At 39.7% G+C, this 24,451-nt stretch overlaps 2 protein-coding genes across 2 annotated transcripts; one reads left to right on the top strand and one right to left on the bottom strand.

Annotated features, from left to right (window-relative positions):
* The first annotated feature begins 217 nt into the window (after nt 1-217).
* On the top strand, nt 218-14,090 carry chaf1a (chromatin assembly factor 1, subunit A (p150)). Its single transcript, XM_005478968.3, has 16 exons — nt 218-778; nt 2,531-2,578; nt 2,835-3,532; nt 3,936-3,998; nt 4,884-5,128; nt 5,476-5,557; nt 5,688-5,756; nt 6,254-6,471; nt 7,266-7,434; nt 7,562-7,642; nt 8,278-8,379; nt 8,516-8,768; nt 11,629-11,782; nt 11,892-12,213; nt 12,456-12,540; nt 13,207-14,090. The coding sequence occupies exons 1-16, from the start codon at nt 715-717 to the stop codon at nt 13,314-13,316; spliced, it is 2,763 nt and encodes a 920-aa protein (XP_005479025.1). The 5' UTR covers nt 218-714; the 3' UTR covers nt 13,317-14,090.
* A 1,810-nt stretch (nt 14,091-15,900) lies between these two features.
* On the bottom strand, nt 15,901-23,737 carry ubxn6 (UBX domain protein 6). The gene is made up of 11 exons (XM_003439877.5): nt 23,521-23,737; nt 22,896-23,053; nt 21,839-21,903; nt 21,112-21,240; nt 20,915-21,012; nt 20,722-20,797; nt 20,518-20,602; nt 20,179-20,398; nt 18,480-18,610; nt 18,193-18,341; nt 15,901-17,612 (listed from the first exon to the last, which is right to left on the bottom strand). The coding sequence occupies exons 1-11, from the start codon at nt 23,601-23,603 to the stop codon at nt 17,487-17,489; spliced, it is 1,320 nt and encodes a 439-aa protein (XP_003439925.1). The 5' UTR covers nt 23,604-23,737; the 3' UTR covers nt 15,901-17,486.
* Between the last annotated feature and the right edge of the window lie 714 nt (nt 23,738-24,451).

Here is a 24,451-nt window from a genome sequence, read left to right as displayed (position 1 = left end):
TTTAGCAGCTTTCTTGACACAAAAAAACTGCTGGTCCGGGACACTGGGATAGTCGGGAGTTTATACCGGCCCATTCTTTTATTTCACACAACATGGCAACCATGACTTCAGAAAGTCAAACTCTTCGGCCAATCACAGAGCCCGAATCATCAGCTACACTGGGCGTTCTTTGGTTCATAGCATCAGGTGTCCACTATGGAGTGGCCAGTGTCGGCATAATAAAGTTAAATTGGTTTTAGACCACTGAATGACATGAGAGAATAGACTTTTATTGTTACAGTTCACATCTTAAATACTATCAGACAGTGTCTAGAACTCTCTTTCTACCAAGAACTCGTAACTTTATAAAACGTGAACGGTAGCATAAACGTGCAGCGCAGTAGTACAAATCAAACAGCCCCTTGGCAGCCGGTAACTTCTTTTGGACCAATCAGTGAGGAGCATTGATGGAAGTAACAGGCTCCCGCCAATTCCGACTCAGGAGCGCGAGGCAGGCAGCAGGGTAAACCGGGGGAGCATGTAGGAGCTGTAGGAAGGAGTATGCGTTATGTTTTATGTGAAATAAATTAGATATACATGTCGTTTGAATAGCAGCACAATATTGGTTTGCTACCGCGGTGTATTTTCGGGTGTTAACGTGAACCTTGAGGGTATTTTGAAGTCGCTTTGTCGGAGAACACAGCTAACGACAGAAGCCCCGGGTTAGTGGTTGGGATGTTGGCGGCTGAAAACCCATCGGTGGAAGGACATTTGGCAGCATCGACTCCTCGTAGAAGAGGTAATGCTACGGCCCTGAATGCCATTACAGCACACATACGTTTACATGTATATCATAGACAAAGTACAGTTTTGTCTTAACTACGCACAGAGTTGACAAACTGACAAAACTGTCATTTGCGTACTATAAAGTTATCCAACGCTAAAAATAGTTTTATCTCGCGAGGCTATTTAATGTTAGGTAATGCCAATGGCACGAGACACACACGGATTGTTTTAAAAAAAATATACACTATTGTCTTGAATCATTCAAGTCTGCTATGTGCAGCTAACCTGCTACTTTGCTGTTCTAATGTCACTTAACGCCAATCCGAAATTCTTTAGAGTCAGATAACGTTTAAATTAGTTAAGCTAGGCTTCGGTTGGTCGGTATTTGTATCCATCCAACTCTAACTGGCAATTAAAGGCATTTAACCGAATGACAGTTGTATTTTTTTGCTCTACTTTGCAGCTCAAAGCTCTGCCTCAGGTGCTTAGCTAAAGCTGCTAGGCTAGATGCTTAGCAGCAAACATGAAAGCCGGGGTCACAGTTAACGCGTCAAAGCTGCTCCCTTCCCTTCAGCTTTACACACATTGACGTTTTGAGGCTGCTGTAACTGTGTCGTGTTGTTACGACCATCCTCGGTTGTTATTTGGAGGTTTCAGCTCAGTGCTTCGGCAGGCAAAACTTAACTTGACAGACCCAACTGAGGCGCTTGCCCGGTGGACTCTACCGGGCCTTGTTGCACCGATGCATACGCCGGTTGGCGGGAGAGCCAGCCAAACATAGCTACTATACTCGGTGTAATGTTGTTGTTGCAGCGTATTGTGCCGTTAATACAGCACATTCAAGCGCTACTTTTACTCTCAGATAAATACATTTAATGCCAATCGATTAGTATTGTTTTTCCGACTGTTGTTATGACACTAGTCAGTAAATGTTATTTTACTACAAGCAGAGTCTTAACACTAAAAAGCGGTTTAGTGGGTTTGCCAGTGTTTTGTTTTTTAAATGGATAAATATAATTTTTTGTGTGGGTATGGCTATTGTTAAAGATTTTATTGATGAATGCCAATATCGGTCTGATAACGGGTCCACTTCTCCTAAAGTCTGATCACTCTGCTGGGAGTGGGGAGGGGGAAGTAGGCCTCAACAGGTTACCAGCATGAGTGTAACTGTTTTATTGTGTGTACATACGAAAAAACGTTAAACGCTGTGTTTTAAGTATTACTTGCAATAGCAGTCATTTTCCAAAGACAGCTGGGATAGGCTCCAAGATAGATAATGATACTTGGAAGTTTAAAACCTGTTCAGTATTTTTTTTTCAGTCCATCAAAACCATTTCAAGTGCCTTGATGTGACTGTTGTGAATTGGCACTGTATCAATACAACTGATTTGAATTGGAGCTTAGAAAGCAATTTATTTGCTTCTAAAAGGCACAGATGTTTCAAATATTCCAACTAATTACAGTCACTTGTCTCGAAGCTTATTAATTACTTTTGCCATTGGTGACATGTTTTTACATCACAAAACAGTGCTCCTAAACTGTTTCCACAGAAATTCCCTTTCTCTACTTAAAGATTTATCAGAAATAAATAAAGAATTGATAAAGTATTGCTGAAGTAAGTATTAATATTTATAAAATCTTATTATATAATTTTTTTTTCCTTCTTGTTGAGCACTTTCACTGGCGGGTTATTTAAAACAAATTAATATCATGAAGTGACATTTTACTTTAATTATCTTTTAATGTGTCTGTTTTCATTTTTCAGGCATGGATTGTAAGTCAAGTAACAATGCCAGCAAGAAACTTGTACAAGGTAAATGCAATGTTTAATTTTTACTTCTACATTTTGTGAAACATATTACCCTTGACAATGAGAAATGAGACAATGCAGATTAAATGTTTCATAATTTCTGTACTGTAAAATTATACTTTGCACTAACAGTGCCTGTTACTTACCTCTAGACTTTATGTATTACTTTTTCCCTCATCAATATATTGAATCAAAATTGTGTCTTGCATCATACACAGTGGTGCAGCTCCAAATGATCTGTATTTTCTTCTGTCTCCAGCCCGTCTTCCTTTCAAGCGCTTGAACCCTGAACCTAAAGAGAACCAGCCACCTAAGCGCCCCTGTGCCCATTCCTGCCCTGAACCTGAAGTCTCAGACAGGGAGAATGAGAATGCATCCTCTCCTCTTTCTGTGCGCAGTGGCCCACCTTTGGTTAACGGTCGTGGGCCACTTGATGGCTTCATAAGCCGCAGACGCGCCGCAACTTCAGATGAGAACATGATTATAGATCTGACTGAGGACAACACGTCATCTCCTTTAAAGCCCCTTGCATCATCTGCTTCAACCTCTCCCTGCGTTTCAGCAAAAGATAAGCATCACTGCAAAGACACAACGGCTTCGCCTGAGAAGTCCTGCAGTGCTAATGACGCTCCTAAAACGCAAACATTAGACTGTGTCGTAATCAACAATGATGATAAAGAAGAAGAAGAGAAGGAGGAGGAAGAAGAAGAAGAAGAGGAGGAGGAGGAAGAAGAAGAAGAGGAGGAGGAAAAGGAGGAAAAGAACAACACCGCATCCATCTCTCAGCTTGACACAACACAGGATTCTGACACTGAAGCAGAGGAGCTGAATGAGTCAGAAAATGTTTCTAGTTTGGGAAACCGGTCCATGCAGTCAGTTTCATCAGTCACCTCTCCGTCTGAAAGCTCGCCAGAAAAGTCCAAGACGGATGACCCTACACCCACTACTACACCTACAGTATGTACAGCACTCTGTGGCCCTGGTTTTTGTTGCAGCCCACATTGGGCGGTATATTACTACAAACGTGACATAATCAGTGTTCAAAGAGTTTGTTTTATAAAGTATCTGCACATATCACACAAAAAACAAGATTTCTATTCAGTGTTTGCTTCCTATCATCAATAGAGTGCTTTAATTTGATATTTACTCATGTAATGCATAACACTAAAGTACTAAACTATTAATAATTAACAGTGTTTTTATTGGGGGGGGGGGGTAATCTTGGCTGTTAGTTCAGAAAAATGTCACTGTTAATTGAAGTAATTTGTATTTCTGGATACATTGTTAATATTTAAACATAGGCGCATTTGTGAAAGACAGGCAATGATCTTGAGCCATATTTCTTTTCTCTCACTAACAGGAGTCAAAGACCACCCCCAAGATACCAGCAGATCAAAAAAAGGTCAAAAGACGCTCATTGAAGGTAAAAAAATAAAATAAAATTGTTGCATTCGGTTTACTTTCAGTTAGGCTACGTTCACAGTGCAGGCGAAAGCGCATCAAATCCGACTTTTTTGACCCTATGCGGCCCATATCCGATCATGGTATGACAGTGTGAACGGCACAAATCCGATATTTTCAAATCCGATCTGGGTCACTTTCGTATGTGGTACTGAATCCGATACATATCCGATGTTTTAGAAAGCGACTGCTGTTTGAACGGTCATGTCGCATTAAATCCGTCTTTTACGTCACTGACACAAGACAGACGCCAATTATCAGCGCCGGAGAAGCGCCCGAGAAGACATAGCGAACGCTTCCTGGCCATCCAGTGTAGATGTTAGTGAAACTGTTGGGAAGACAACGTGAACATTTTATTTGTACAGTATAATCTGCAGATTCTGACAGAAATCTGCAACTATCCTTTGAAGCACCGCTCCTCTAAAACAGCAATAAGGATAATTATTAGGTTATTTACATTATTATGTAAATAACAAAATAACTTAAAGCAAAAATTGGGAAACGTAAAGTCCGAAGTCTTTATATTAAGGGCCATCAGTCAAACAAAATTGTTTGCTCTGGGTCTAAACAGAGCGCGTTGTTTGTGACGTCTTCTTTTGCGCATGCGGGCCGCTTTGAGCGTTCACACTAGAGCGCGTTTGCTGTCGCGTTTTATTTGTAGTGTGAACAAGCAGACAAAAAAATCGGATTTGATCAAAAAATCGGAATTGAGCATTAAGGCCTGCAGTGTGAACGTAGCCTTATTTATTCATTCATTTATTTATTTATTTTGTGAGCCTTTTATGTGTCATATTTCTTCACCCACTTTATCACTTTTTCTACAAACTGATAACTATTTGCCATTTAGAGTTTACAGGAACAAGACGAGAGACTTAGGCTGCGACAGGAGAAGGAACGGCAGAAGGAAGAGGCCAAAGCTGCAAAAGAGAAAAAGAAAGAAGAAGCTCGGAAACTAAAGGAGGAACGAGAAAGGGAAAAACGGGAGAAAAAGGAGAAGGATGAACGAGAAAAACGGGAGAAAAAAGAGAAGGAGGAGAGGGAAAAGGCAGAGAGGCTAAAAGCAAAAGAGGAGCTGCGGAAATCCAAAATGGAGTAAGTAATGGATTATTGTTTTACATTGTAGTTGTCCATACTTTTCGCCACACCTGCAGTCATTTGAGAGACTTGCAGGTCAGCTGATGGAGGAATCTGAACAGTGAAAAAACTTTCATTGTTTCATGTGGTTGTAAAGATTTCTGTGTCCGCTGTGGCAGTGGAGCTGAAATGGAATGTGGTTTGGGTTATCCATATATTATTTATATTTCCCCCCTACACTCGCAGTCATTTAAGCAACATATAGGGCTGCTGATAGAGGAATCCAAAAAGTCTATTCATTCAATCTGAATTAAGTTTTATTTTTAAGTTTAGATTTGGTAAAATATCTTTAACATCTGCCATAGGGCCAAGCTGGAAGAAAAACGAAAGAAAGAGGAAGAGAAGCGAATGAAAGAGGAGGAGAAACGGTTGAAAGAAGAGAAGGATGTAAGTTTTTTTTTTGTTTGTTTGTTTGTTTTTTTGTTTTGTTTTTTTTGTTTTTTTTGAGACAGTTATGTGCTCAGTATCTTGTTCTACATTCAAAATGAACCATTTGACTGTTCTGTTTTGGTTACAGCGCCTCAAAGCTGAGAAAGCAGAAATTACGCGGTTTCTACAAAAACCGAAGATCCAGCAGGCTCCAAAGGTTAGTAGATTTACTAACCTGACAAGAAAATTGATGGATGTCACATTTGAACTCTCATCTCTCCTTCAAAATCCGTATAGTTTCATAAAATGTCTTTTCTTTAAAACTGCACCCACATTAAATATTTACAGCAAGTATTGTTAAGACAAAAAGTGAGCAGTCTGCAGTGTATTTTCAATTAACTACTGTTACTTTGTATAACAAGCTCAGTGTATTCACGTTCAGTTATTTAAAAATCAGTGCCCATTATCCATTATCTACTCCTACATAATGTTTGTGTAATCAAAGCAAACCTGTTTCATACAGCTGCTACCTGATTTTCACTGCACTACAAACTTAAAGTATGTATTGTTAAAAATACAATACTAAAGGTAAATGCTGCTTAGAGAGTGAGCTGCCTTGGCGGAGGTTTGCATTCTTAGTGCTTCTTGTTTATATTGACTTCATGAACCTTCAGTAAAATAATTGCCATGTGTTTTCTTCCCTTGTCATTTCAGACACTTGCAGCTGCGTGCGGGAAATTTGCTCCCTTTGAGATCAAAGAAAACATGGCTCTGGCACCACTGTGCCGGGTTCAGTGTGAAGAGTCTGCGCTGGAGGAACTGGACCGATGTTTGTTGAATCCTGCTGATAACCGGAATGGACTGAAAGATTGGATTGGGCAAAAACCCAGACAGTCAGGACCCACAAAACCCAGACAGACCAACTCACTCAGGTGAGGCTGGAAATGGTGGTAATCCCAATTTAACTTTTGTTTTGTAAATCTATATACAGCAGCAGTAATCCCTTGCTCAGACTCCTTGGGCTGAGGCGGTCACATGAACTTGGTTATTAACTGCTTAAGTTAACCCAGGGTTTGTCAGTTTAGTTACGAGCATGTTGATTTGAAAGAGGTGGCCCAGTTGCAAACATGAACAGGCAGAACATCTAATTTTACAAAAGAAGTTAAAACTGTAATATTAGAAAAATATAAAAAAGTTAAATGCATAACATGGGCTGAAAGCAACACAGCTGCTTCTGAGCAGTACAAGTGTATTCATACTCAGGAAAAGTATTTTGAAGGCATTTTGGTTAGTTAGTCTGAACAAGATCTACTATATCAAAGTCAGCTGTAAAAAGTCAGGGGGAAAGGTGAAATGTTAACTATGCAGGTTTCTTCTTTCACACAGTCTCAGTGCCACATCTCTATAATACACAGATGAATTTAATGAACTATTAAATTAGTATTTTCCTAACTGGCCCTAAGATGGTTACAGTTTCTATTCTGCATCACTGGTGATGTCCAATGGTCTGACAGTAAAGTATAAAAAGAAACATAATTCAAATATATGACCAAAGTCTAAAGTACAAATGGATTATATATTAATGCCTGTAGAACAATAAAATTGTTTTAAATTGGTTCTCATGTATCATTTTTATAAACTGAAAAAAAAAAAGATAATTAAAATAGTCCTCTCCTTTCTGTCCTAACTTCCTGTTTTTGTTGTGGGATTTTTCTTCCTCTCTCAGGGATTGTATAACAGTGGAAGGGCCAAAACCAGATAGTGTGCCGGACCGTAAACGTTATGGGCCCATGAAGCTTCTGCAGTTTCATGAGAATTACCGTCCAGCCTACTGGGGCACATGGAGCAAGAAGAGTTCACACATCTCACCTCGCTGCCCCTTTAGACAAGACAAGGTGAAACTTGTATTTGTAATTTTATTAATGTCTTCTGTTCATGCACCACCCCAGCGGTGAAAGTGCTTATGTGGGTTGGCAGTTTATGTGTAGCTGTAGTGATAGCAACTGTTCTCTACGACCATAGGGTTTACTTGACTATGAGGTGGACAGTGATGAAGAATGGGAGGAGGAAGAGCCAGGAGAGTCCCTGTCTCATAGTGAAGGGGTAAGTCTCCCCCCCCCGGCCCCCATTTAATAACTGATTTAGACACATGCAGACATATAAACATATAGGTATTACTGTTCGTCAAACAACACGGCCACATTTGTTTTTTCTTCTCTTTAAAATCATTGAAATGGACCCGTTTCAATCAGTCATGATTTATATAGAAATCACAGATTGTTGTCCCAAAGTCCTGGTGTAAAAACGAGTTCATCGTGCGTGCGTGTGTGTATGTATGTATGTATGTATGTATGTATGTATGTATATGTATATAACTGTGTGTGAGTTGACCTAAAAAGACCATCTTGTGATGTGATTGTTCAACCATGACACAATAAAATGTTGACTGTGAGCACTTGGACCACACCTAATGATTTTAAACTCAGTCATATGGTTTTTGATGTTTGTTTATCCAGTGCCATACTCATCAGCCCCTACCAAAGTATTCAAATCCATCTTAAATTATAGTTGACGTTACTGTATGCGTCTTCAGCCATGCCACGATTGTATGAAATGACAGCTATGCACGTTTCTTTTTACAAGGTGAAAACGATACCGGTTATGCTTTGTGGCTGGTAACAACTGTGACAGTGATTATTTTACTCGTTAGAAAGCTGTGAACTCTTGTTCACTTTTAGGAAGATGAGGAAGAGGGAGGAGAAGATGATGACGATGACGATGATGGATTCTTTGTTCCTCATGGCTACCTTTCAGAAGATGAAGGGGCACTGGAAGAAGAGGTATGAGTCGAATTACATTATTAGTTCCCTCTGTCACCTTACTGACAGAATTGTTTGACTCTTCTGGTTTCAAAATACTTTGACAAAGTTTCTTTTGGCGGTTCGCACAATTGATAATGCCCAATAAACCTCCCAGGATGGTGGTGACCTGGAAAAGCAGAAACTCCGTCAGAAACTGAAAGCAAGAGAGTGGGATGAGCTTATGTCCAGCAAGAAGAAGATGAAGGTGCTGGAGCCGGTGGTGAGGGGCTGCATCTGGGAGGGAGAAGCACCTGGCATTGAACTTTTACAGTCATATGCTGTGTGCTTGGTGGAGCCTTTACCCAAAGCAGACAACAGTCCCAGCCCAGAGGAGATGTCACTACTGAAGTCTCAGAGAGAAGAACAATGTAAGTGTCTGTCAGATGTTTTCCTTGCATGTGAAGTTTGAGATTGAAGAGCTGCCTGCTCCTCTTGTGATTAATTATGGAGTAAGTAGTAAGTAAAATTTATTTATATAGCGCTTTTCACAGATAAAAATCACAAATAATGAAAATTAAAGAATGAAAATACAACTAATGATAATGTAAAACAATAAAATACATAAAAACAAAAAATGAGCTGACAGCAGAGTTCATGCTTGTGTTTATGGGTGCACGCTGCGTGAGATAACTGAGCAGAGGTGGGTCAAGTATCCAAAAATTGTACTCAAGTAAGAGCAGCATTAATTAAAAGTACTATTACTCAAGTAAAAGTGAAAAGTAGTTGTCCAAAATATTACTTGAGTTAAAAAAAAAAAAGAAGGTGAAAAAATTACTCAAGTACTGAGTAACTGTTTGTAATGTCGGATTTATTTATTTTTTTTATAAATAAATGTACAAATTTTAGTATTTTCAAATAGAATATATGTAAAAACATTAACAAAATAAGGCACAACAATTCTACTTTTGAGATTTTTGAGTTTTTCACAAAATACAGCTTTTTTTTTTTTTTTTTTTTTTTTTTTTTTTTTTTTAACAAATACAGTAAATAATAAATAAATGAACAGTGCAAACCATTTCCAGTGACAAGATATGCTATATACTTTATATTTACTTTTATTCCAAATGGCACAGCAGGCTCAGAAAAAATATTAGAATGAGGAAACTTCAACATGCGTACGTACATACAAGGCGGCTCACTACCATAAATTGTATGGGTGTGCATCTATCTGCATATTTAGCAAAAATATGCCATTTCTTTACTCCGTGATGGTTAAGCTTCAGCAGCAGTTCTCAAGGATCTTGCTGTGAAGCTGTAACTGTTTAGCAGTGAACAGGAGTCCTGCCTGATTAAAAAGGTCCCTCACAGGCTCCAGATGCAGGAAGAGCTGTATTGACTTTACCAGCTTCTTGATGTGAGGAAAGCTATGCAATAGATCCATATTTCCAATGAATATACGTGAAAAGTACATCTCCAGCTTCCCTGCTTCTGGCTTCCTGACCCCATGGATCCAAAGAAGTCATCTTCATCGGATAGGCTACTGTTTGTACTGGCCTCATCCAACTTTGTGTCTAGGTGATGTCTGATGAACTTGAGACCTGTGGAAAGATATATGGTTTTCAAAAGAATTAGGTCTGGGCATTATTGTGCTGTATAGGATGTTTGCCATGAAAATTTGATCACACTGGAGATGTTTTTACTAACTACTAAAACAAAATCTTGTCATTCATAGCCCCAGCAGTTTGCGATGAATTCCAGATTACATTCAAAACCAGAACGTATGCAAGGCTAAGCAGTGCTGGCAAATAGTCTCCTTCAAAAAAAATGTTTAGCCTTTCCTCTTAGTTATAAACTTCTACACCTCATAATTGAAGTTCATTGAAGAAGGAGTCGGGACAAAAAGTCACTTGTTGAGAAAAGAAAAATATTAAAACAGCTTAATTACCAATGTAGTTTCTAGCAGAGAAAGGGAGTGATTCTGGAAATGCGCATCTTTTTTTTTATTATTATTATTATTTTTTTAATCATTTAATTTTTAATGTGGCTCAAGACTGTGATCCTATAACCCACAGGTGTCAAGCTCCAGTCCTCGAGGGTCAGTGTCCTGAAACTATTAAGCGTGTCCTTGCCACTACACACCAGAACAAAATTATTATGTCATTTGCAAGACTCTATAGTACTTGACTCCATGCTGAGGTGGCAATTCAGCTGTTTAATTCATGTGTGTTGGAGGATGGACACATCAAAAAGTTGCAGTACACTGACCATCGAGGAATTGAGCCCAACACAGCTGCTGTAAAATAAGAATGACATCCACCTAACCACAGCTTAAAAAAAAAAAAAAAAAGAAATTTAGAGCAAACTTACCACGACGTTTCCTCAGGTTAGGTGTTGAGTTTTTGTTATGCTGAAATGTCGGTTTGTTTTGGCTTACACTGAAGACACCGTGTTATACAGCTGTTATTTTGTACTGCTTTTACGCGAAACATGCTTTGTACATGAGGGCAAGGGTGTTCATCCTCTTCAGTTCTAGATACATCTGCCATTTTTAAAAATGTGTTTTATATCTGGTCATGTGACTGCATGGCTACATGAATAATTGGTGAAAGAGTTACAGGTAACTCCAATGGTGGCATGATCCATTATTAGTAGTAGTATTATCTAATGTTATTAGATATGTTATTAGATTAGAAATTAATTATTTTTAAAAAGTAACAAGTCAAATATTGCCAAATATAGCGGAGTAAAAGTAGCAATTCTTCTTCACAAATGTACTCAAGTAAAAAGTATGGTGTAATAAAGGTACTTTTCCCCAAAACTTATTCAAGTTAATGTAACGGAGTAAATGTAACTTATTACTACCCACCTCTGTAACTGAGATCTCAAATTCTGACCATACAGTAACCAGCATGTTACTGTAATTGCAATTGAGTACCAGCATAACATTTTTAGACTAGAGTTTCTAGAGTAAGCCTTCAAAATAAAAGCAGGAAAAATCGTCTGTTATCAATTATCTTCTCATGGATGGATGGTAAAACAGGAGGTGTAAAGTGTCTATATAAAGTCTTGCAAACTCTGGATCAACTTATTTTGGCAGCGGAATGGGTCATGGTCCTACGCTAGCCTAATATAGCTCAGCACTGTTGGCTTCCTTTTTTTCTTTTCTTTTTTTTTTTCTTCAAGGAAATAAATCTTTTGATTTTTATGTGAAATTTATTTAAATTCTAATAAATGTATGTATTTATGACATCACAGTGAATAACTCCCTAATATTCTCGTCTTGGACAGTACTCGGTAAGCTGCTGCCTCTTCTGCATGGCAATCTCAACAGTAGCAAAGTGATCATCAATGAGTTTCGGGAGTTTTGTCGCCAGGAGACCACCTCCTCATCTCCTCCTGTTCTGTCCAGCCCTCAGAACCCAGCAGAAAACATTCCCAGCAGGTAAAGCAATAGTTAGGGAACGGTAATTGTAATATGCAGTGTGAATGTTTGTTTATATGGTGTAGTTGTATTGTCTTGAGATTTTTCCTTTCCCTCCTGCTTTGATCAGGATGCAGCTGCGACGCCTCATCAAGAACAATGCTGTTTATGAAAAGCGTTCAGCCCACAGGCGATGCTGCTGGTATGTGCACCATGAGGCTCTGTCCCGTTTTGGTCAGGAGGCTCTTCCAGTGCCCTGCCAATGGACCTACCTCACCACGGGAGCTCGAGAAGAACCCCGTGAAGAACCCCAGGCAGCCACAGGCTCTCAGGGCAACTCTCCCACAACTCCCCAGAGCTGCTCTACCACCCCTTCATCCTCTAACAAAAGGAAGAGCACAGGCAGCATGTCAATCACCAAGTTTATGAAGAGATGTAATGATCCTGAACAGGTAGGTAAAGGTGGAATGTGAGCGTTCTAATGTTTTGTTTTGTTTTTGTTTTTTTATTATTATTATTATTATTATTATTATTATTATTATTATTTTTATTTTTTTTTGTTGTTTTTTTTAAGCCCTGTTTGCAGGACTGGTCTACATGAAATATCCACTTCACATTACCACTTTAAATATCATGTTACCAAACACGTGAAAGGATTTTCTTAAACTGACTGCAGCTTTTTACTGTTTACCAGACGGAAGCAATGGAGGCTGACGGTTTTCAAGCTGACACTGAGGATGATGATGAAGATGACTGTGTAATTATTTCTACCCAAAGTGGTAAGCTGCATAGGAAGATCATTATTATTTTTTTTAAACTTTACCTTTTAACTGTAATTTTCAACTTTAAGGTTTAAACCAAGATTCAGCGACATCACAAGAAAATAATAGTGAATAAATGGATGTGAAAGTGTTCATTTTAAACAATCAAGTGAGGCCAGCATATATACGAGTAATTCCTGTGATGCAAAAGCTCAGAGTTCGGACTGCTGCAACTGCTCATTTTACTCTTAATTCTGTATAATGCCAATGAGAATGGCTCTTAACATAGTCATCTACTGTTCATACCTTTTTTGGAGTAGCAGTCAATCAGAAGAAATTTTCCAGTAGTCTGTAGTTGGATTTTGATGGTAGTGATTGATTTTAACTTTTATTTCAGCTTCTGAAGTAGGGCATGTCAGAAAAGGTTTGAAAGTGGGTGAACTGAGGGGTACCACCAAGACCCAGTATAACATAAATGGGGATTGTTTTCAATTGTCAAGTATGGAAAATTACTGTGGAGTCAAAGAATAAAATTATGGAGCTAGAAATTAATAGCACAGTAGATCCACTTTGAGCCAAGCATTTAACCTAAGCTGTTTATTACAGTTTCCTATATTATTCAGTTTTAAAGTCTATGTATACATTTTAGACACCTAAATTAAATGTTATTACTTTTTTTTTCAGGCCCTACAAAAGAGACATCCAGCGAGGGAGATGGTACAATGGAAATAACCCCCTCTGACACTGCTGCTCTCCCAACTGCAAGCTCTGCGTCTGCCCTCGACACTGTCTGAGTGCAGGACAGGCCGTCTTCACCCAGTCAGACTACCCCTTTTCCGCCTAGAAATTCCTGCTTGCTGGATCTGAACTCCACGGTGTGCCAGACAGAATGAAGTCTTCAAGTAAGATGAAGCACCTAAGATACGGGTAACTCGTAGCAGGTAAACTCTGCTCAGGATTGAGTTCCCTCTCAACTAATTCAGTTCAGTCAGTAGCCATCGGGCTGATAGCAGCTATCCCTAATATTGGTGACTGGTTTGAATAAGGACAGGCTTGACCAGTATTCCAGTATTCATTGATTAAATCTGATATTTGTGTTTAACGTGGGCCTCTAGAGGGGAAAGTGAATTTCTGCGGCACTGCTTTAGCTGCTGCTGCAGATTTGGGTTAAACAGGGAGAAAAGCAGAACACAAATGGCCTTTTTTTTTTTTTTTTCCTTTATCCCCCCCCCAGAGAAGCATCCAAGACATCAAGAACATTATTTACGGTTTTTGAAATGTTCAATACATCAAGTTGTGGATGTGATATTTTTTTAATGTATATAGGTTACCAAAATGAGAAGGTTAAAGTCCATCTGTACATTTTCCTCTGATTTCCATAGGTTCATTTATTCTGCAACTTCTAAACCTGACAACTCACTGGAGTAGTTGCTAGATCTGTACTTGTACAGTTAGGTTCAGTGTCACAGTGTTTTATAAATATGTATTTTCTTTATTTTTCAAGAATACTTGAACAGGATAAATCCATTAAACATGAATAAAAGTACTGCACTTTTATATACAGTTTATTCCTCGTCTCTTTGGGATGTTTTGTTGTTCTATTAGTTGTTAGTAGAGCTCGGTAAAAAACTGGCAGCTGAGTTGTTACATGGAAGTAAATTCAGAAAATATTTGTCCCACAATGGGCAATTAAGTTTGACAGTTGATAAGTAATATATTAGTAATGCACATGTGTTACCTGAATCTTCTGTTACACAACATCCCAGGTGATCTCCTGAATTGACATCTAATGACTTTAGAGGGCAATTGAGTACAGTAAACTGTCATGTTTAAGAAACCAGTGTCAGGTGATTTAGGCTCACGTGGCTTTTATCCTGCTGGAAACTGTCATCACTGTTATACACTGTGGTCACAAAGTAATAAACATAGTCAGGAGTAATATAGAAGTTTATGCCAAATTCTGACTCTACCCTCTGAATGTTGCACCAGAAATTCACTCATCAGACCAGGCAACAGTTTTCCAATCTTCTGCTGACCATTTTGGTGTGCGAACTGTAGCATCAGTTTTCTGTTGTTAGCTGACTTGAGTCATACCCAGAGAGCCATCTGCTTCAAGGTTAGATGTGCATTCAGAAATGCTCTTGCGCATATCTTGGTTGTAACGAGTCGCTATTTGAGCAATCAGGCCATTCTCTGACATCACATCATCAACATATTTGCTGCGCACTGGATATTTTCTTTTTCGGATCATTCTTGGTACACGGTACATATGTTTGTGCTGAAAAATCACATAGAGCAGCTGTTTCTAAACTACTTAGAGCAACATCAGTAACATAAATCACCTTTTTTCTGAATACTGATACTGCAGTTCACCTTAGCCAATTAGAATTTGTATGATAAGGGATAGAACACCAGACTATGCCATACAGACAGCACTTGGTGACAGTGGGAGGGAAAAACTCACTTTTAACAGGAAGAGACCCAAAAGCAGGCTCAGGGAGAGGAAACCATCTACCTGGTTACAGCTGGCTAGGGGGGCTGAGGAGTATGAGCAGCTCTAATTTGGTTTAACCAGACTACATCCTCTTATTAGACTTTTAATGGATGTGTTGGTGGGGAGTTTCCCTCCTCTCAAATGGTAAACCATGTTAGATAGTGCCCCAGTCTTTTTTTTTTTTTTTTTTTTAAACTAAATAACAGCAAAATAAGTCAAAAACAGGTTACCATCTTTAGAGACACTTTGTATTTCATCCAATTAACCCTTTAAAGCAGAACCATAAAATAATTGCCAGAAAACTCTAATTTTATGAAAATGGAGTGATTATTGAACTGCCTACATATATGAATTTTAAATTGTATCATTTGTTACAACAGGTTCTTTTCTTTTTGCAAGTCATTTTCTTTTTCTTTTTTTTTTTTTTTTCATAGGGAAAAAATCTGCAATAACACATTAAATATCATACACTTGGCTTTAAAGGGTCCAAATCTGAGAGTAGTAAATGGCTGGCTGCTAAACTAATTTCACATTTAAGGTATCAGCACGTCAAGATGTTACACACATTATGAAGGTTTGCAAATAAATACATGTCCAACACAAGAATAGAAAACATTTCTTATTCCAAAGACAACTTTTATTTATTTTTTTTTTAAAACAAACTTCTGTTTGTTAAGAGGCTTTGCAAGCGATCGTTATAACAGGCAGCTTAAAAAGCAACAGAACACCACTCTGAAGGAAACATCTGGACAGATCACAACTGCTCACTTAATTATTTCATACTGTTATGGTGCTAATGAAAGATCTACATCCCTTTTATGCAATACCTGCGGACAAGCTTTAGACTGCAGAAATGTTTCTTTTGGCTGATTCAACCTGGGCTGTGCATGAAATAGTGGACATCAGTTCGTTTCCCCATCACCCAGTTTTAATTTGTGTGTTCAGTGTGCCACAGATTAAAAGTACTGACAATTATTAGCAAAATAAGAGGGGAAAAAGACAATATCCCCTAACCTTACATAATTGTGTAAGTTTCCCTTGGGATGCATGGAAATGGTAAGAGGTAGGTTGTTGTCATCTTAACCAACCACTACAAGGAGAAAGTAATTAGGTTTTAAAGTTCTACTTGGTAAACGCTCATGTACAGCAAAACCAAAATAAACATATGCAGCTTGAATAAACTTTGCAACTTCAGTCTCTTTTGCAACTTGAGGTTGTCACTGGATTCAGTTCAGACAGTTGGTATTTTGAGGCGTTTTCATGTACTCAGACCCTTTTTATGTGGAGAAAAATAAGTGTTTGATGCAAACAAATACAAAAATAATTAACCACCATTTTCAATACAACAGAAATCCATGCTGCCAGAAATTTGGCCATCTCCATGCCAGGGCGGAGTTGGTTACATAAAGCTTCAACATAAAACTCAAACATTAATCATTTAACTGTGAACAATGTAATATTAGGTGTTTAGGCCCCTCCCTACTCCCCAAAATATCCTTCATTGTTACAAACTTACAAAATACTTGATTCCAGTACTAGAATTGCCTTCACATTGTCACCACATGGCTGACACAATTATAAAACTATATATATGGGCCTCATGTTTTTAATTTTTTAAGGTTTACCCCTCTGTTTTTTGTTTTATCAACATAAATTTTAAAATTATCCAAAATAAAAACTTTGATTTATGAATTCTGATTTAGGCTCATGCTCATACTGAAGCAACAACAAAAGACAATCTGTGTTGTAACACCAAGGAGTGCAAGGCCACTCCGGAGCAGGGCAACAGAAGCTTATGTATGTTTTCAGCAATAAAGCCAGACTCGTATCACATCAAATCAGTTAACAGACTACACTGAGCTAATTTCGAACACTGCCAAACAAAGCACAGAGCATTTCAAGTCTGAAGTAAAGCCAGTGCACTGACACCCAGCAGCCTTAAAAAAAACCCCCCAAAAAACCCAGGAGCTGCTGAAGCAGCTGAGATACTTGACGTGATTCAACAACAGTATCTTGAACTGTCTTTGCTATTTATTTTCTTCTAAAGGGGAGGAAGTTGTGACACAGTTAAAACAAGGTCTCAACATGCTTTGAAAACTCTACCTGACTGACTTGGGTAGAACAGGAAAGACTGCAGCTGCAGAGTCTGTTTACTACACCGCATGTACATTCAGGATGCAAAACCCCCCAAAACCACCATGTGCTCTTGCTTTGTCCTTCCATCTGTCAGCAGTGCTTCCTTCAACATGTCCTGCTGAAGCAGGCTGTGTTGTGACCTCATCCCCATGGGGAGATTATGCTCAGCCCAACAAATATATTAGGGTGACACTGCCCCTAATCTATCACTGCTACCGACTTAGGTTAGAGTTTGCAAAAATAAATGTGTCACTAGTAAAGAGCCGAATTCACCCCAGTAGTGTGAGAGGAAAGAGGGAGGTAGAGGGGAGGGTTTGGGAGAGTGTACTCCTGCTCAGCTCAGGCTCCGAATGTTTTCCAGCAGTTCCGGTTTGAGGAGAGTGGGGCTCTTTCCACCTGCAGCTGCAATATCAGCCTGCACAGCTGCATCCCAGGCAAACGTGAGCAGCGCAGCAGGGACCTAAAATATAAGGGAAGTCAGTACAATACAGATTATTTTTGTTTAAAAGGGAGAAAATTAGTAGTTGAAATGTAAATGTGACACTTCAAATCAAAATCAAATCACTTTTATTGTCACGTCACATGTGCAGGTACACTGGTACAGTACATGCGAGTGAAATTCTTGTGTGCGAGCTTCACAAGCAACAGAGTTGTGCAAAAATACAATAACGTAAAACGAGCAAAATATAAGAATGGCTAAATCTGAGTGTAATAAATATATGTACAATATAAGAGTGTATGCATTACTGGATGTGTATACTAAATATGTTATACTAAATACTTTACCTCAACTTCAATATTACCCGACTAAAAATGACCTCAAACATTCACTCTGTTCTAAAAATTCGCCACAAACTAAAACCTGAATTAAAACCCCTGCTCTGTGCTGTGGGTTTTAACATTGAAGTTTGTTTTCATTCTCCCAGTGCCCACATTCATCAGAAAGAAATACTAAATACAGTGTTAGGGCAACAATGGGACTGACAAAAAAAAATTAATCCACAGGCCGGTTTGCCAAGTAGATTCTGATTTCAACCCACCAAGCTGCACTCTGCAAGAGCAATGTCTTCAGATTCTTGTAGTTTTTGACCTCCAGGAGCAATCAGTTCAAAGGGCTGCCAACCATCCACCAGAGACTCCCGCATGAATGAAAACAGCACAGGCATCCGGTCCCAGGCATAAAATGTTCCTTAGAGGGTCACAAATCATGAGCAGTTGTGTCGACAATGCCAACAAAACTACAATGTGTAGGATTTTTCAGAGTAAAATGCTTTTTGTTTACTCAATTTGATTTAATCTTGAAGTAAATTTTAAATTGTGGCTTCACCTTGTAGCAGGTTTCCATCAGGCAGTCTCACCCTGAGCAGGGTGTAGTTGTATTTCCTCCTCTCCCTCTGTTCCTCCTTCTCCCTCATGGCTTTAGTGCGCAGCATGGCATTCTTCTCTACTAACTCACTCCTGAGAAAAACACAAGGGACTCATTCGCTGATAGACAAACACTAGTAAACCAGGGAAACTTTTGTGGCTAGAGGCACATGACACACCCAGAGGCGATATAAAGCACATCAGCATTAAATCATCCATCATTCTTGGGTGTGCTGTTGATAGTGGAAAGCTAGAGTTAAATACTACCATACAACCCAGAACAACTAAGTTTTTATTTTTAAATAATTTCAGTGCTGCAGCCGTTTAAAAAAAGGTGTTAGTTCACCAGCTGTGACTCAGTTGTTTTCAATACTCATCACTGTCCTCATCACATGTAACACAGTATGTGTGTGTTATGTGGTGAGCAAACCCTGGTGAAAAGTTGAGCTGCGCTTTCATGCTAACCTGCGGACTCATTTCTAAAATGCAAAGCTAGAAATTCACAATCCATAAGCCCAAAATTTACAACCTTACGCGTAAGCATTACATTATGACCAGTAACAGGTAAAGTGAATAACACCAATTATGTCTTCATCTTGGACCACATCTATCAAAAGTGGTCCAAGGAATGAACAGGGGTGAATCAGCAGCGGGTCATAGACTCACTGATGCACATGGGGAACAAAGGCCAGGCCATGAGGTGTTATCTAACAGATGAGAAACAATAGCTCAAATTGCTGAAAAGGTTAATGCTGGTTCTGATAGATGTACAGATACACAGTGCATCACAGTTTGTTGCATATAGTGCTGCATAGCTGCACACAGTCAGGGTGCCCATGCCTCACCTGTACACCATTGGAAGTGTCAAAAAATGGGCAGGTGAGCATCAGAAGTGGAGCACTGAGTAATGAAACATAGGGGCCTGGTCTGATGAATCAAATTTTCTTGAACAATGTTTTGCTGTGGAACCCTGGGTCCTGCCACCCATGTGGATGTTACTTTGACATGTACCATCTACCAAAGCATTGCCACAGGCCATGTACACCCTTTCATGGCAACAGTATTCCCTGATGGCTGTGCCCTCTTACCCCCATGTCTCAGTCTAATCGAGCATCTGTGGAATGTGCTGGACAAATAAATCCGATCACAGAGGACCCACCTCAGAATTTACAAGACCTAAAGGATCTGTCGCTTTACATCATGTTGCAAAGTTATGAGAACTACTGATCCATCGAGGGGTCACTGTCTACTGCACACATCCAGGAGACCGTCACTGTCTCCTCTGAATCTTCTTTACTTGGTTACTCAAACTTGGCAACCATGTGGAACAAATATAACCAAAACCTAGTTTGATCACAAGCATATTTAGGAGCAAACGGTTTCTTGTGGTTCTTTTACAGCAGTCTTGTGGGATAAATTCAGACAGGGATGAAGTTTCTCTAACCACACTGTCACAGATAAATTGCAAATCCTATGAGCCAAATATTGATCTTTACTCCATTTCACTGGAACTGCTACCACAGCGAGTGAAATCAAGTAATCGATCTGAATGCACAGACAATTCATTAAAGAAAAGAGAGACAACATTCCTCTACCATCTAACTAGAATTTATAGCTGACTTGAATTAGATCCATTTTTTGGATTGAAAGTAAGTCTGTACCTCTGCTGTTGCTCCCTTTTGAGCTCCTCTGCTGTAAGGTTGTAGAACTCTGGCGGCAGCTCAAAGCGTTGAGCGTTAGGGGACGGCCTGAAAGCTTGAGGCTGTCTGTCCAGCTGCGCTCTGACCGGCTCGCCTCTCTGAAGACGATCCCTCCTCTCCTTCATCAGCTCCAGGGCATCGGGGCTCTGCTCTGGCAACACCAGGAACTCCTCTTCCTCCTCTGATCTCCATGAAAGGTGGGCACGCGTTAAAAAGATGTAAAGACTGAATGATGCATAAATGAAAATCACTGGCAGGTGAGCAGACACATACTGCTCATAAATATCACTATTCATTTACCTTGGCCCTCTATGGGAAGCATCACACTTGTAAAGCCCAGAGCCTGCAGGAACTCCCTGCTGCCCTCCACAGACTTTACTTTCTCCTGAAATAACACAAGGAATCTTATAAGACATGCAAAATTATCTTGTTTTCTTAGAGAGATCCCATGAAGTGTGCTATAAATAATTAGTCTTTATCCAGTAGGCGAGGAACGTTACACACCTGAAACACTTTGTTGTTGAGTTTAATTTTCCTGTATTTCTCTTCTGTGGGGTTCTTGCATATATTTTCAACATATCTGGAAACAAAACAATGACAACAAAAAAACCTTTGATGTCTAGAACAGATATTCAAAATCTGTGACAACAGCATAAAACATTTACATATGTAATTAACATAACCATCAGCGTCTTACTTGCTTATGATGTCCACCGCAGCCTTCACTTTCTCTCTGTCTTTGTTAAATGTGTGCATCATCATAACCGACGCCTCGACTTCATCTTCCTCAAACCGCTGCAGTCAAAAATGGCATGTTTATCAAAAGCACCAACGAGATTAGCATTCAGTCTGACTGCACACACGTTATAACTGAACCAACATCCTCAGACATACCATTAAAATGGCCTCTTTAATGTGTACTTCCCTCTCGCTCTTGGTTAATGTGGCTCCAGTTAGTGGACAGATGAAATAGACACCTGATACTGAGAGAAGGGTGGGATCTTTCACTGGCACTTTGGAGCCCTGGGAGGAAAATGTCATTCAGTGTTGTTAGATTCAGTGATGAAATTTTCATCCACACCAACAGGCCACCGCTATTACTCTGAATTTAATACAGCTCACATGAATAGCTGGCTCCTTTTCTCATATTCTCAATTAGGCCTCACTACCACTGACAAGCATAAAGGGTTTTTTATGCATATAAAAAAAAATTGGTGCCCATAAAAAAAAGAAAGTTCTGGCTTTTCAACTAAAGAAAACCACCAGGATTGTGATAAAAACATTTTAGTACTGAACAGGTTTAAGGTAAATAAGGGAAGACTAAAACAAAAGCCCACTGTCTGGCTGGAGAAAGTCACCTACTTTCCAATATTATGAAACTGACATTGAGATGAACAGCTGTCTGCACCTATGCTGCCCTTTTTGACACTGGACACTGTATGATAGGCTGTGTATAAACAGGAATATTCACTTTAATCAGCCGTGAAAACAGCTTATCAGGAATACTGTCTTCTTCAAAGTGAAAGAAAAAATGGAAATATTTTATGAAGTTAAGCACAGTCGATGTGAACCAAAATTAGCATGAAAATTGTGTCACAATTCTGGTTTATGCAACACTTACCTCTGCTGCAGCTGCCTTTTCTTTTTCAGCAAGTGCAGCTGCCTCGGCCTCGAGTTCTCTTTTTACTGCAAGCACGTGTAGAAAACAACCGTCATAACCAGAATATATTTGCTTCATCAGTGTAAAACAGTATCTAATCATATCTACTTTCCGTGGACTTCACAGGTTTAGCATCTTAACATAAACATAAAGATTATGTACTTGACACATTTTTTCCCATGAATACAAAAACAATGATTTTTAAAAATAAATACTTCTTTGATTCAGGGACGTTTTGCTACCTCAAGTGGAAGAATTTAAATATCTGAGAAGGAAGCAAGAGACTGACAGACTTCTGCAGTGATGCAGGGTGAAGAGAGAGCTGATCAGTGGTCACAAGTTCTGGGTAATGACTAAAAGAATGACACTGTGGATGCACACCTTGGACAGTAGTTTTCTCCGAAGGGTAGCTGGCCTCTCCCTTAGAGACAGGGTGAGGAGTTGATTTGTGAGGGACTCAGAGTAGAGCTGCTCCAAACAACTGAGGTTGTTCGGGGATCTGACTAGTACGCCTCCTAGGTGAGGTGTTCTGGGCATGTCCTACTGGGAGAAGGCCCCAGGTAACACGCAGGACATGCTGAAAAGATTGTATCTCTCAGCTGACCTGGGAACACCTGTGTTCCCCCTAAATGAGCTGGAGGAAGTGGCTGGGGGGAGAGTCTGGGCTTCTCTGCTTAGGCTGCTGCCCTTACTACCCAGCCTCAGTTAAACAGCAGAAAATGAATGGATGGGTGACTTCTTTGATGATGTGGTTTTTCAGAGGTAATAAATGTTTCTGGTGTCTGTTCTTTCATAGATGTACTGGATATATTACAGTAGCAGATAATAAATTTAGAAGATATGACTTTTTTTAACTAGATCAACTGTAATAATCTGTAGAGTGCTTCAGAGTCTAAAACATGTTTAAATACCCACAACTGAATTATCCTAATACCCACAACTGAAACAAGGAGGCTGACGTTCATCTGTGTTTGAACTGAGACACCGCCTGGTGTAATAACAGGGCTGCATGTCTCACCCTGGGTCCTAATGGCGTCCTGGGAGGTGTGAACCTTCGGCTTCTGATGCTGTTCAATCCTGGCCAAGGCTGCAGCTCCAGCCCTCTGGGCTCCTTCACTGGGGGCATGCCGATCGTGCTTGCTACTGGATCTACCCTGCACCACCTCAGGCTTGGCACTGTAGGGTTATTAGGAGAGAAACAGCACTATAAGAGGAGACGTGTTGTGGCTTCACAGTAGGAAGAAGACAGTGCTAAGCTAAGTAGCAACGACAACAGTACAAATACGTCAGAATCACAGCAGCTCTGCTTCCTGTTGAGAAGCAGGTTTGCTTAGTCCTTTATCTAAACAAGCTTGTGCAGGGATTAACTGTTAGTCAGGTTACCCTGAAATTATACAGTCGCCTCCCGCCGTGCTCAAGATTATATAACAGTTAGCCGTTTGACGCACAACCGTGAGAAAAACACACACAAATTAGCACTGTTGTGGTTAGCTTCAATACATGGGGAGACGGAAAAGCGGTACTCATTACTGACCAACTGTCAGCTATGAGATAAGCCCGTTTAGCCGATGTTAAATAGCTATCTGTACGGCTAGCTTTGCTTAGCGCTGTAGCAGCTGAGAAAAGAAAAGTTTGTTATTTGCCTGGTGTCTTCCGTTAGTTTCTTCCCGGGTCCCGCGGATTTAAATTTGATGTCTTTCTTAATGTCATCGAAAAACTTCTTCATTTTCTGTAGCCGCACAAAAATCTGACCACCAGGGAAAAACAAACAGATGGGCAGCACCCAGCCTGGTTTTAGCGAGGAAGAGGAGGACCACAACAAAATTGTTTCAAATGAGAACAAACTGCTTCCGCCTCATCAGGAGAGACGGTCGCCCCCTCGTGGTTGAACTCAGAAGTGAAAGTCCAACCATTCCAGATCAGTGGTTCGTGTTTTACAAGGCAACTTTTTTATAATTGACCTTTTTTTTTTCTTTTGTTTGTTTACATGTACTTCCATGTTCTCAGAAATTTGTGCATATTACCCTAGTATTGACTGGCTCAAAGGTCAGCACAGAAATTGGTTTGTGTTGATTATCGTTTTAAAATTAAGTGTTTTAATCTTACAATTAGATTTAGAACTAGTCTATTAACAGACTATTGTGGCTATTTTTTCAGGTCAATGAACTGAACTGAAATGAGTATACAGTATCAGCTGGGTGCTGCTGATAATCATCCAGTCTGACACCTGGCATTATCAGAGCAGCCCCCTCTAACTCTTTAGGTGTCTGAGGATTCTGGATTTGGGAGCCTGACAGGATCCTATTTGGAGCTGCTGTGTTGTCAGCCATGGACTCTGTCACCAAACAACAGTCGGGTTTTGTGCCAACGTTTCAGCAGCTGGATCATACAGCTCTCAAGGCTGCTGCTGAGAGCTGTATGAAATAAGCTATTCTTATTTCTGTTAATGATAAGAGACAATAATGATTTGGGGTCAGCAGGGCTGCTGCCATCTCATTTCTGTAGCTATCTTTTGTGTGTGTGTGTGTGTGTGTGTGTGTGTGTGTGTGTGTGTGTAGGGGGGGGGGTTCAATG

This window comes from Oreochromis niloticus, linkage group LG23 (genome assembly GCF_001858045.2).
Source record: "Oreochromis niloticus isolate F11D_XX linkage group LG23, O_niloticus_UMD_NMBU, whole genome shotgun sequence".
In the NCBI taxonomy this organism is placed as follows: Eukaryota; Metazoa; Chordata; class Actinopteri; order Cichliformes; family Cichlidae; genus Oreochromis; species Oreochromis niloticus.
Note: the sequence above shows the minus strand (reverse complement) of the source record. Positions and strands in the feature narration are given on the sequence as shown.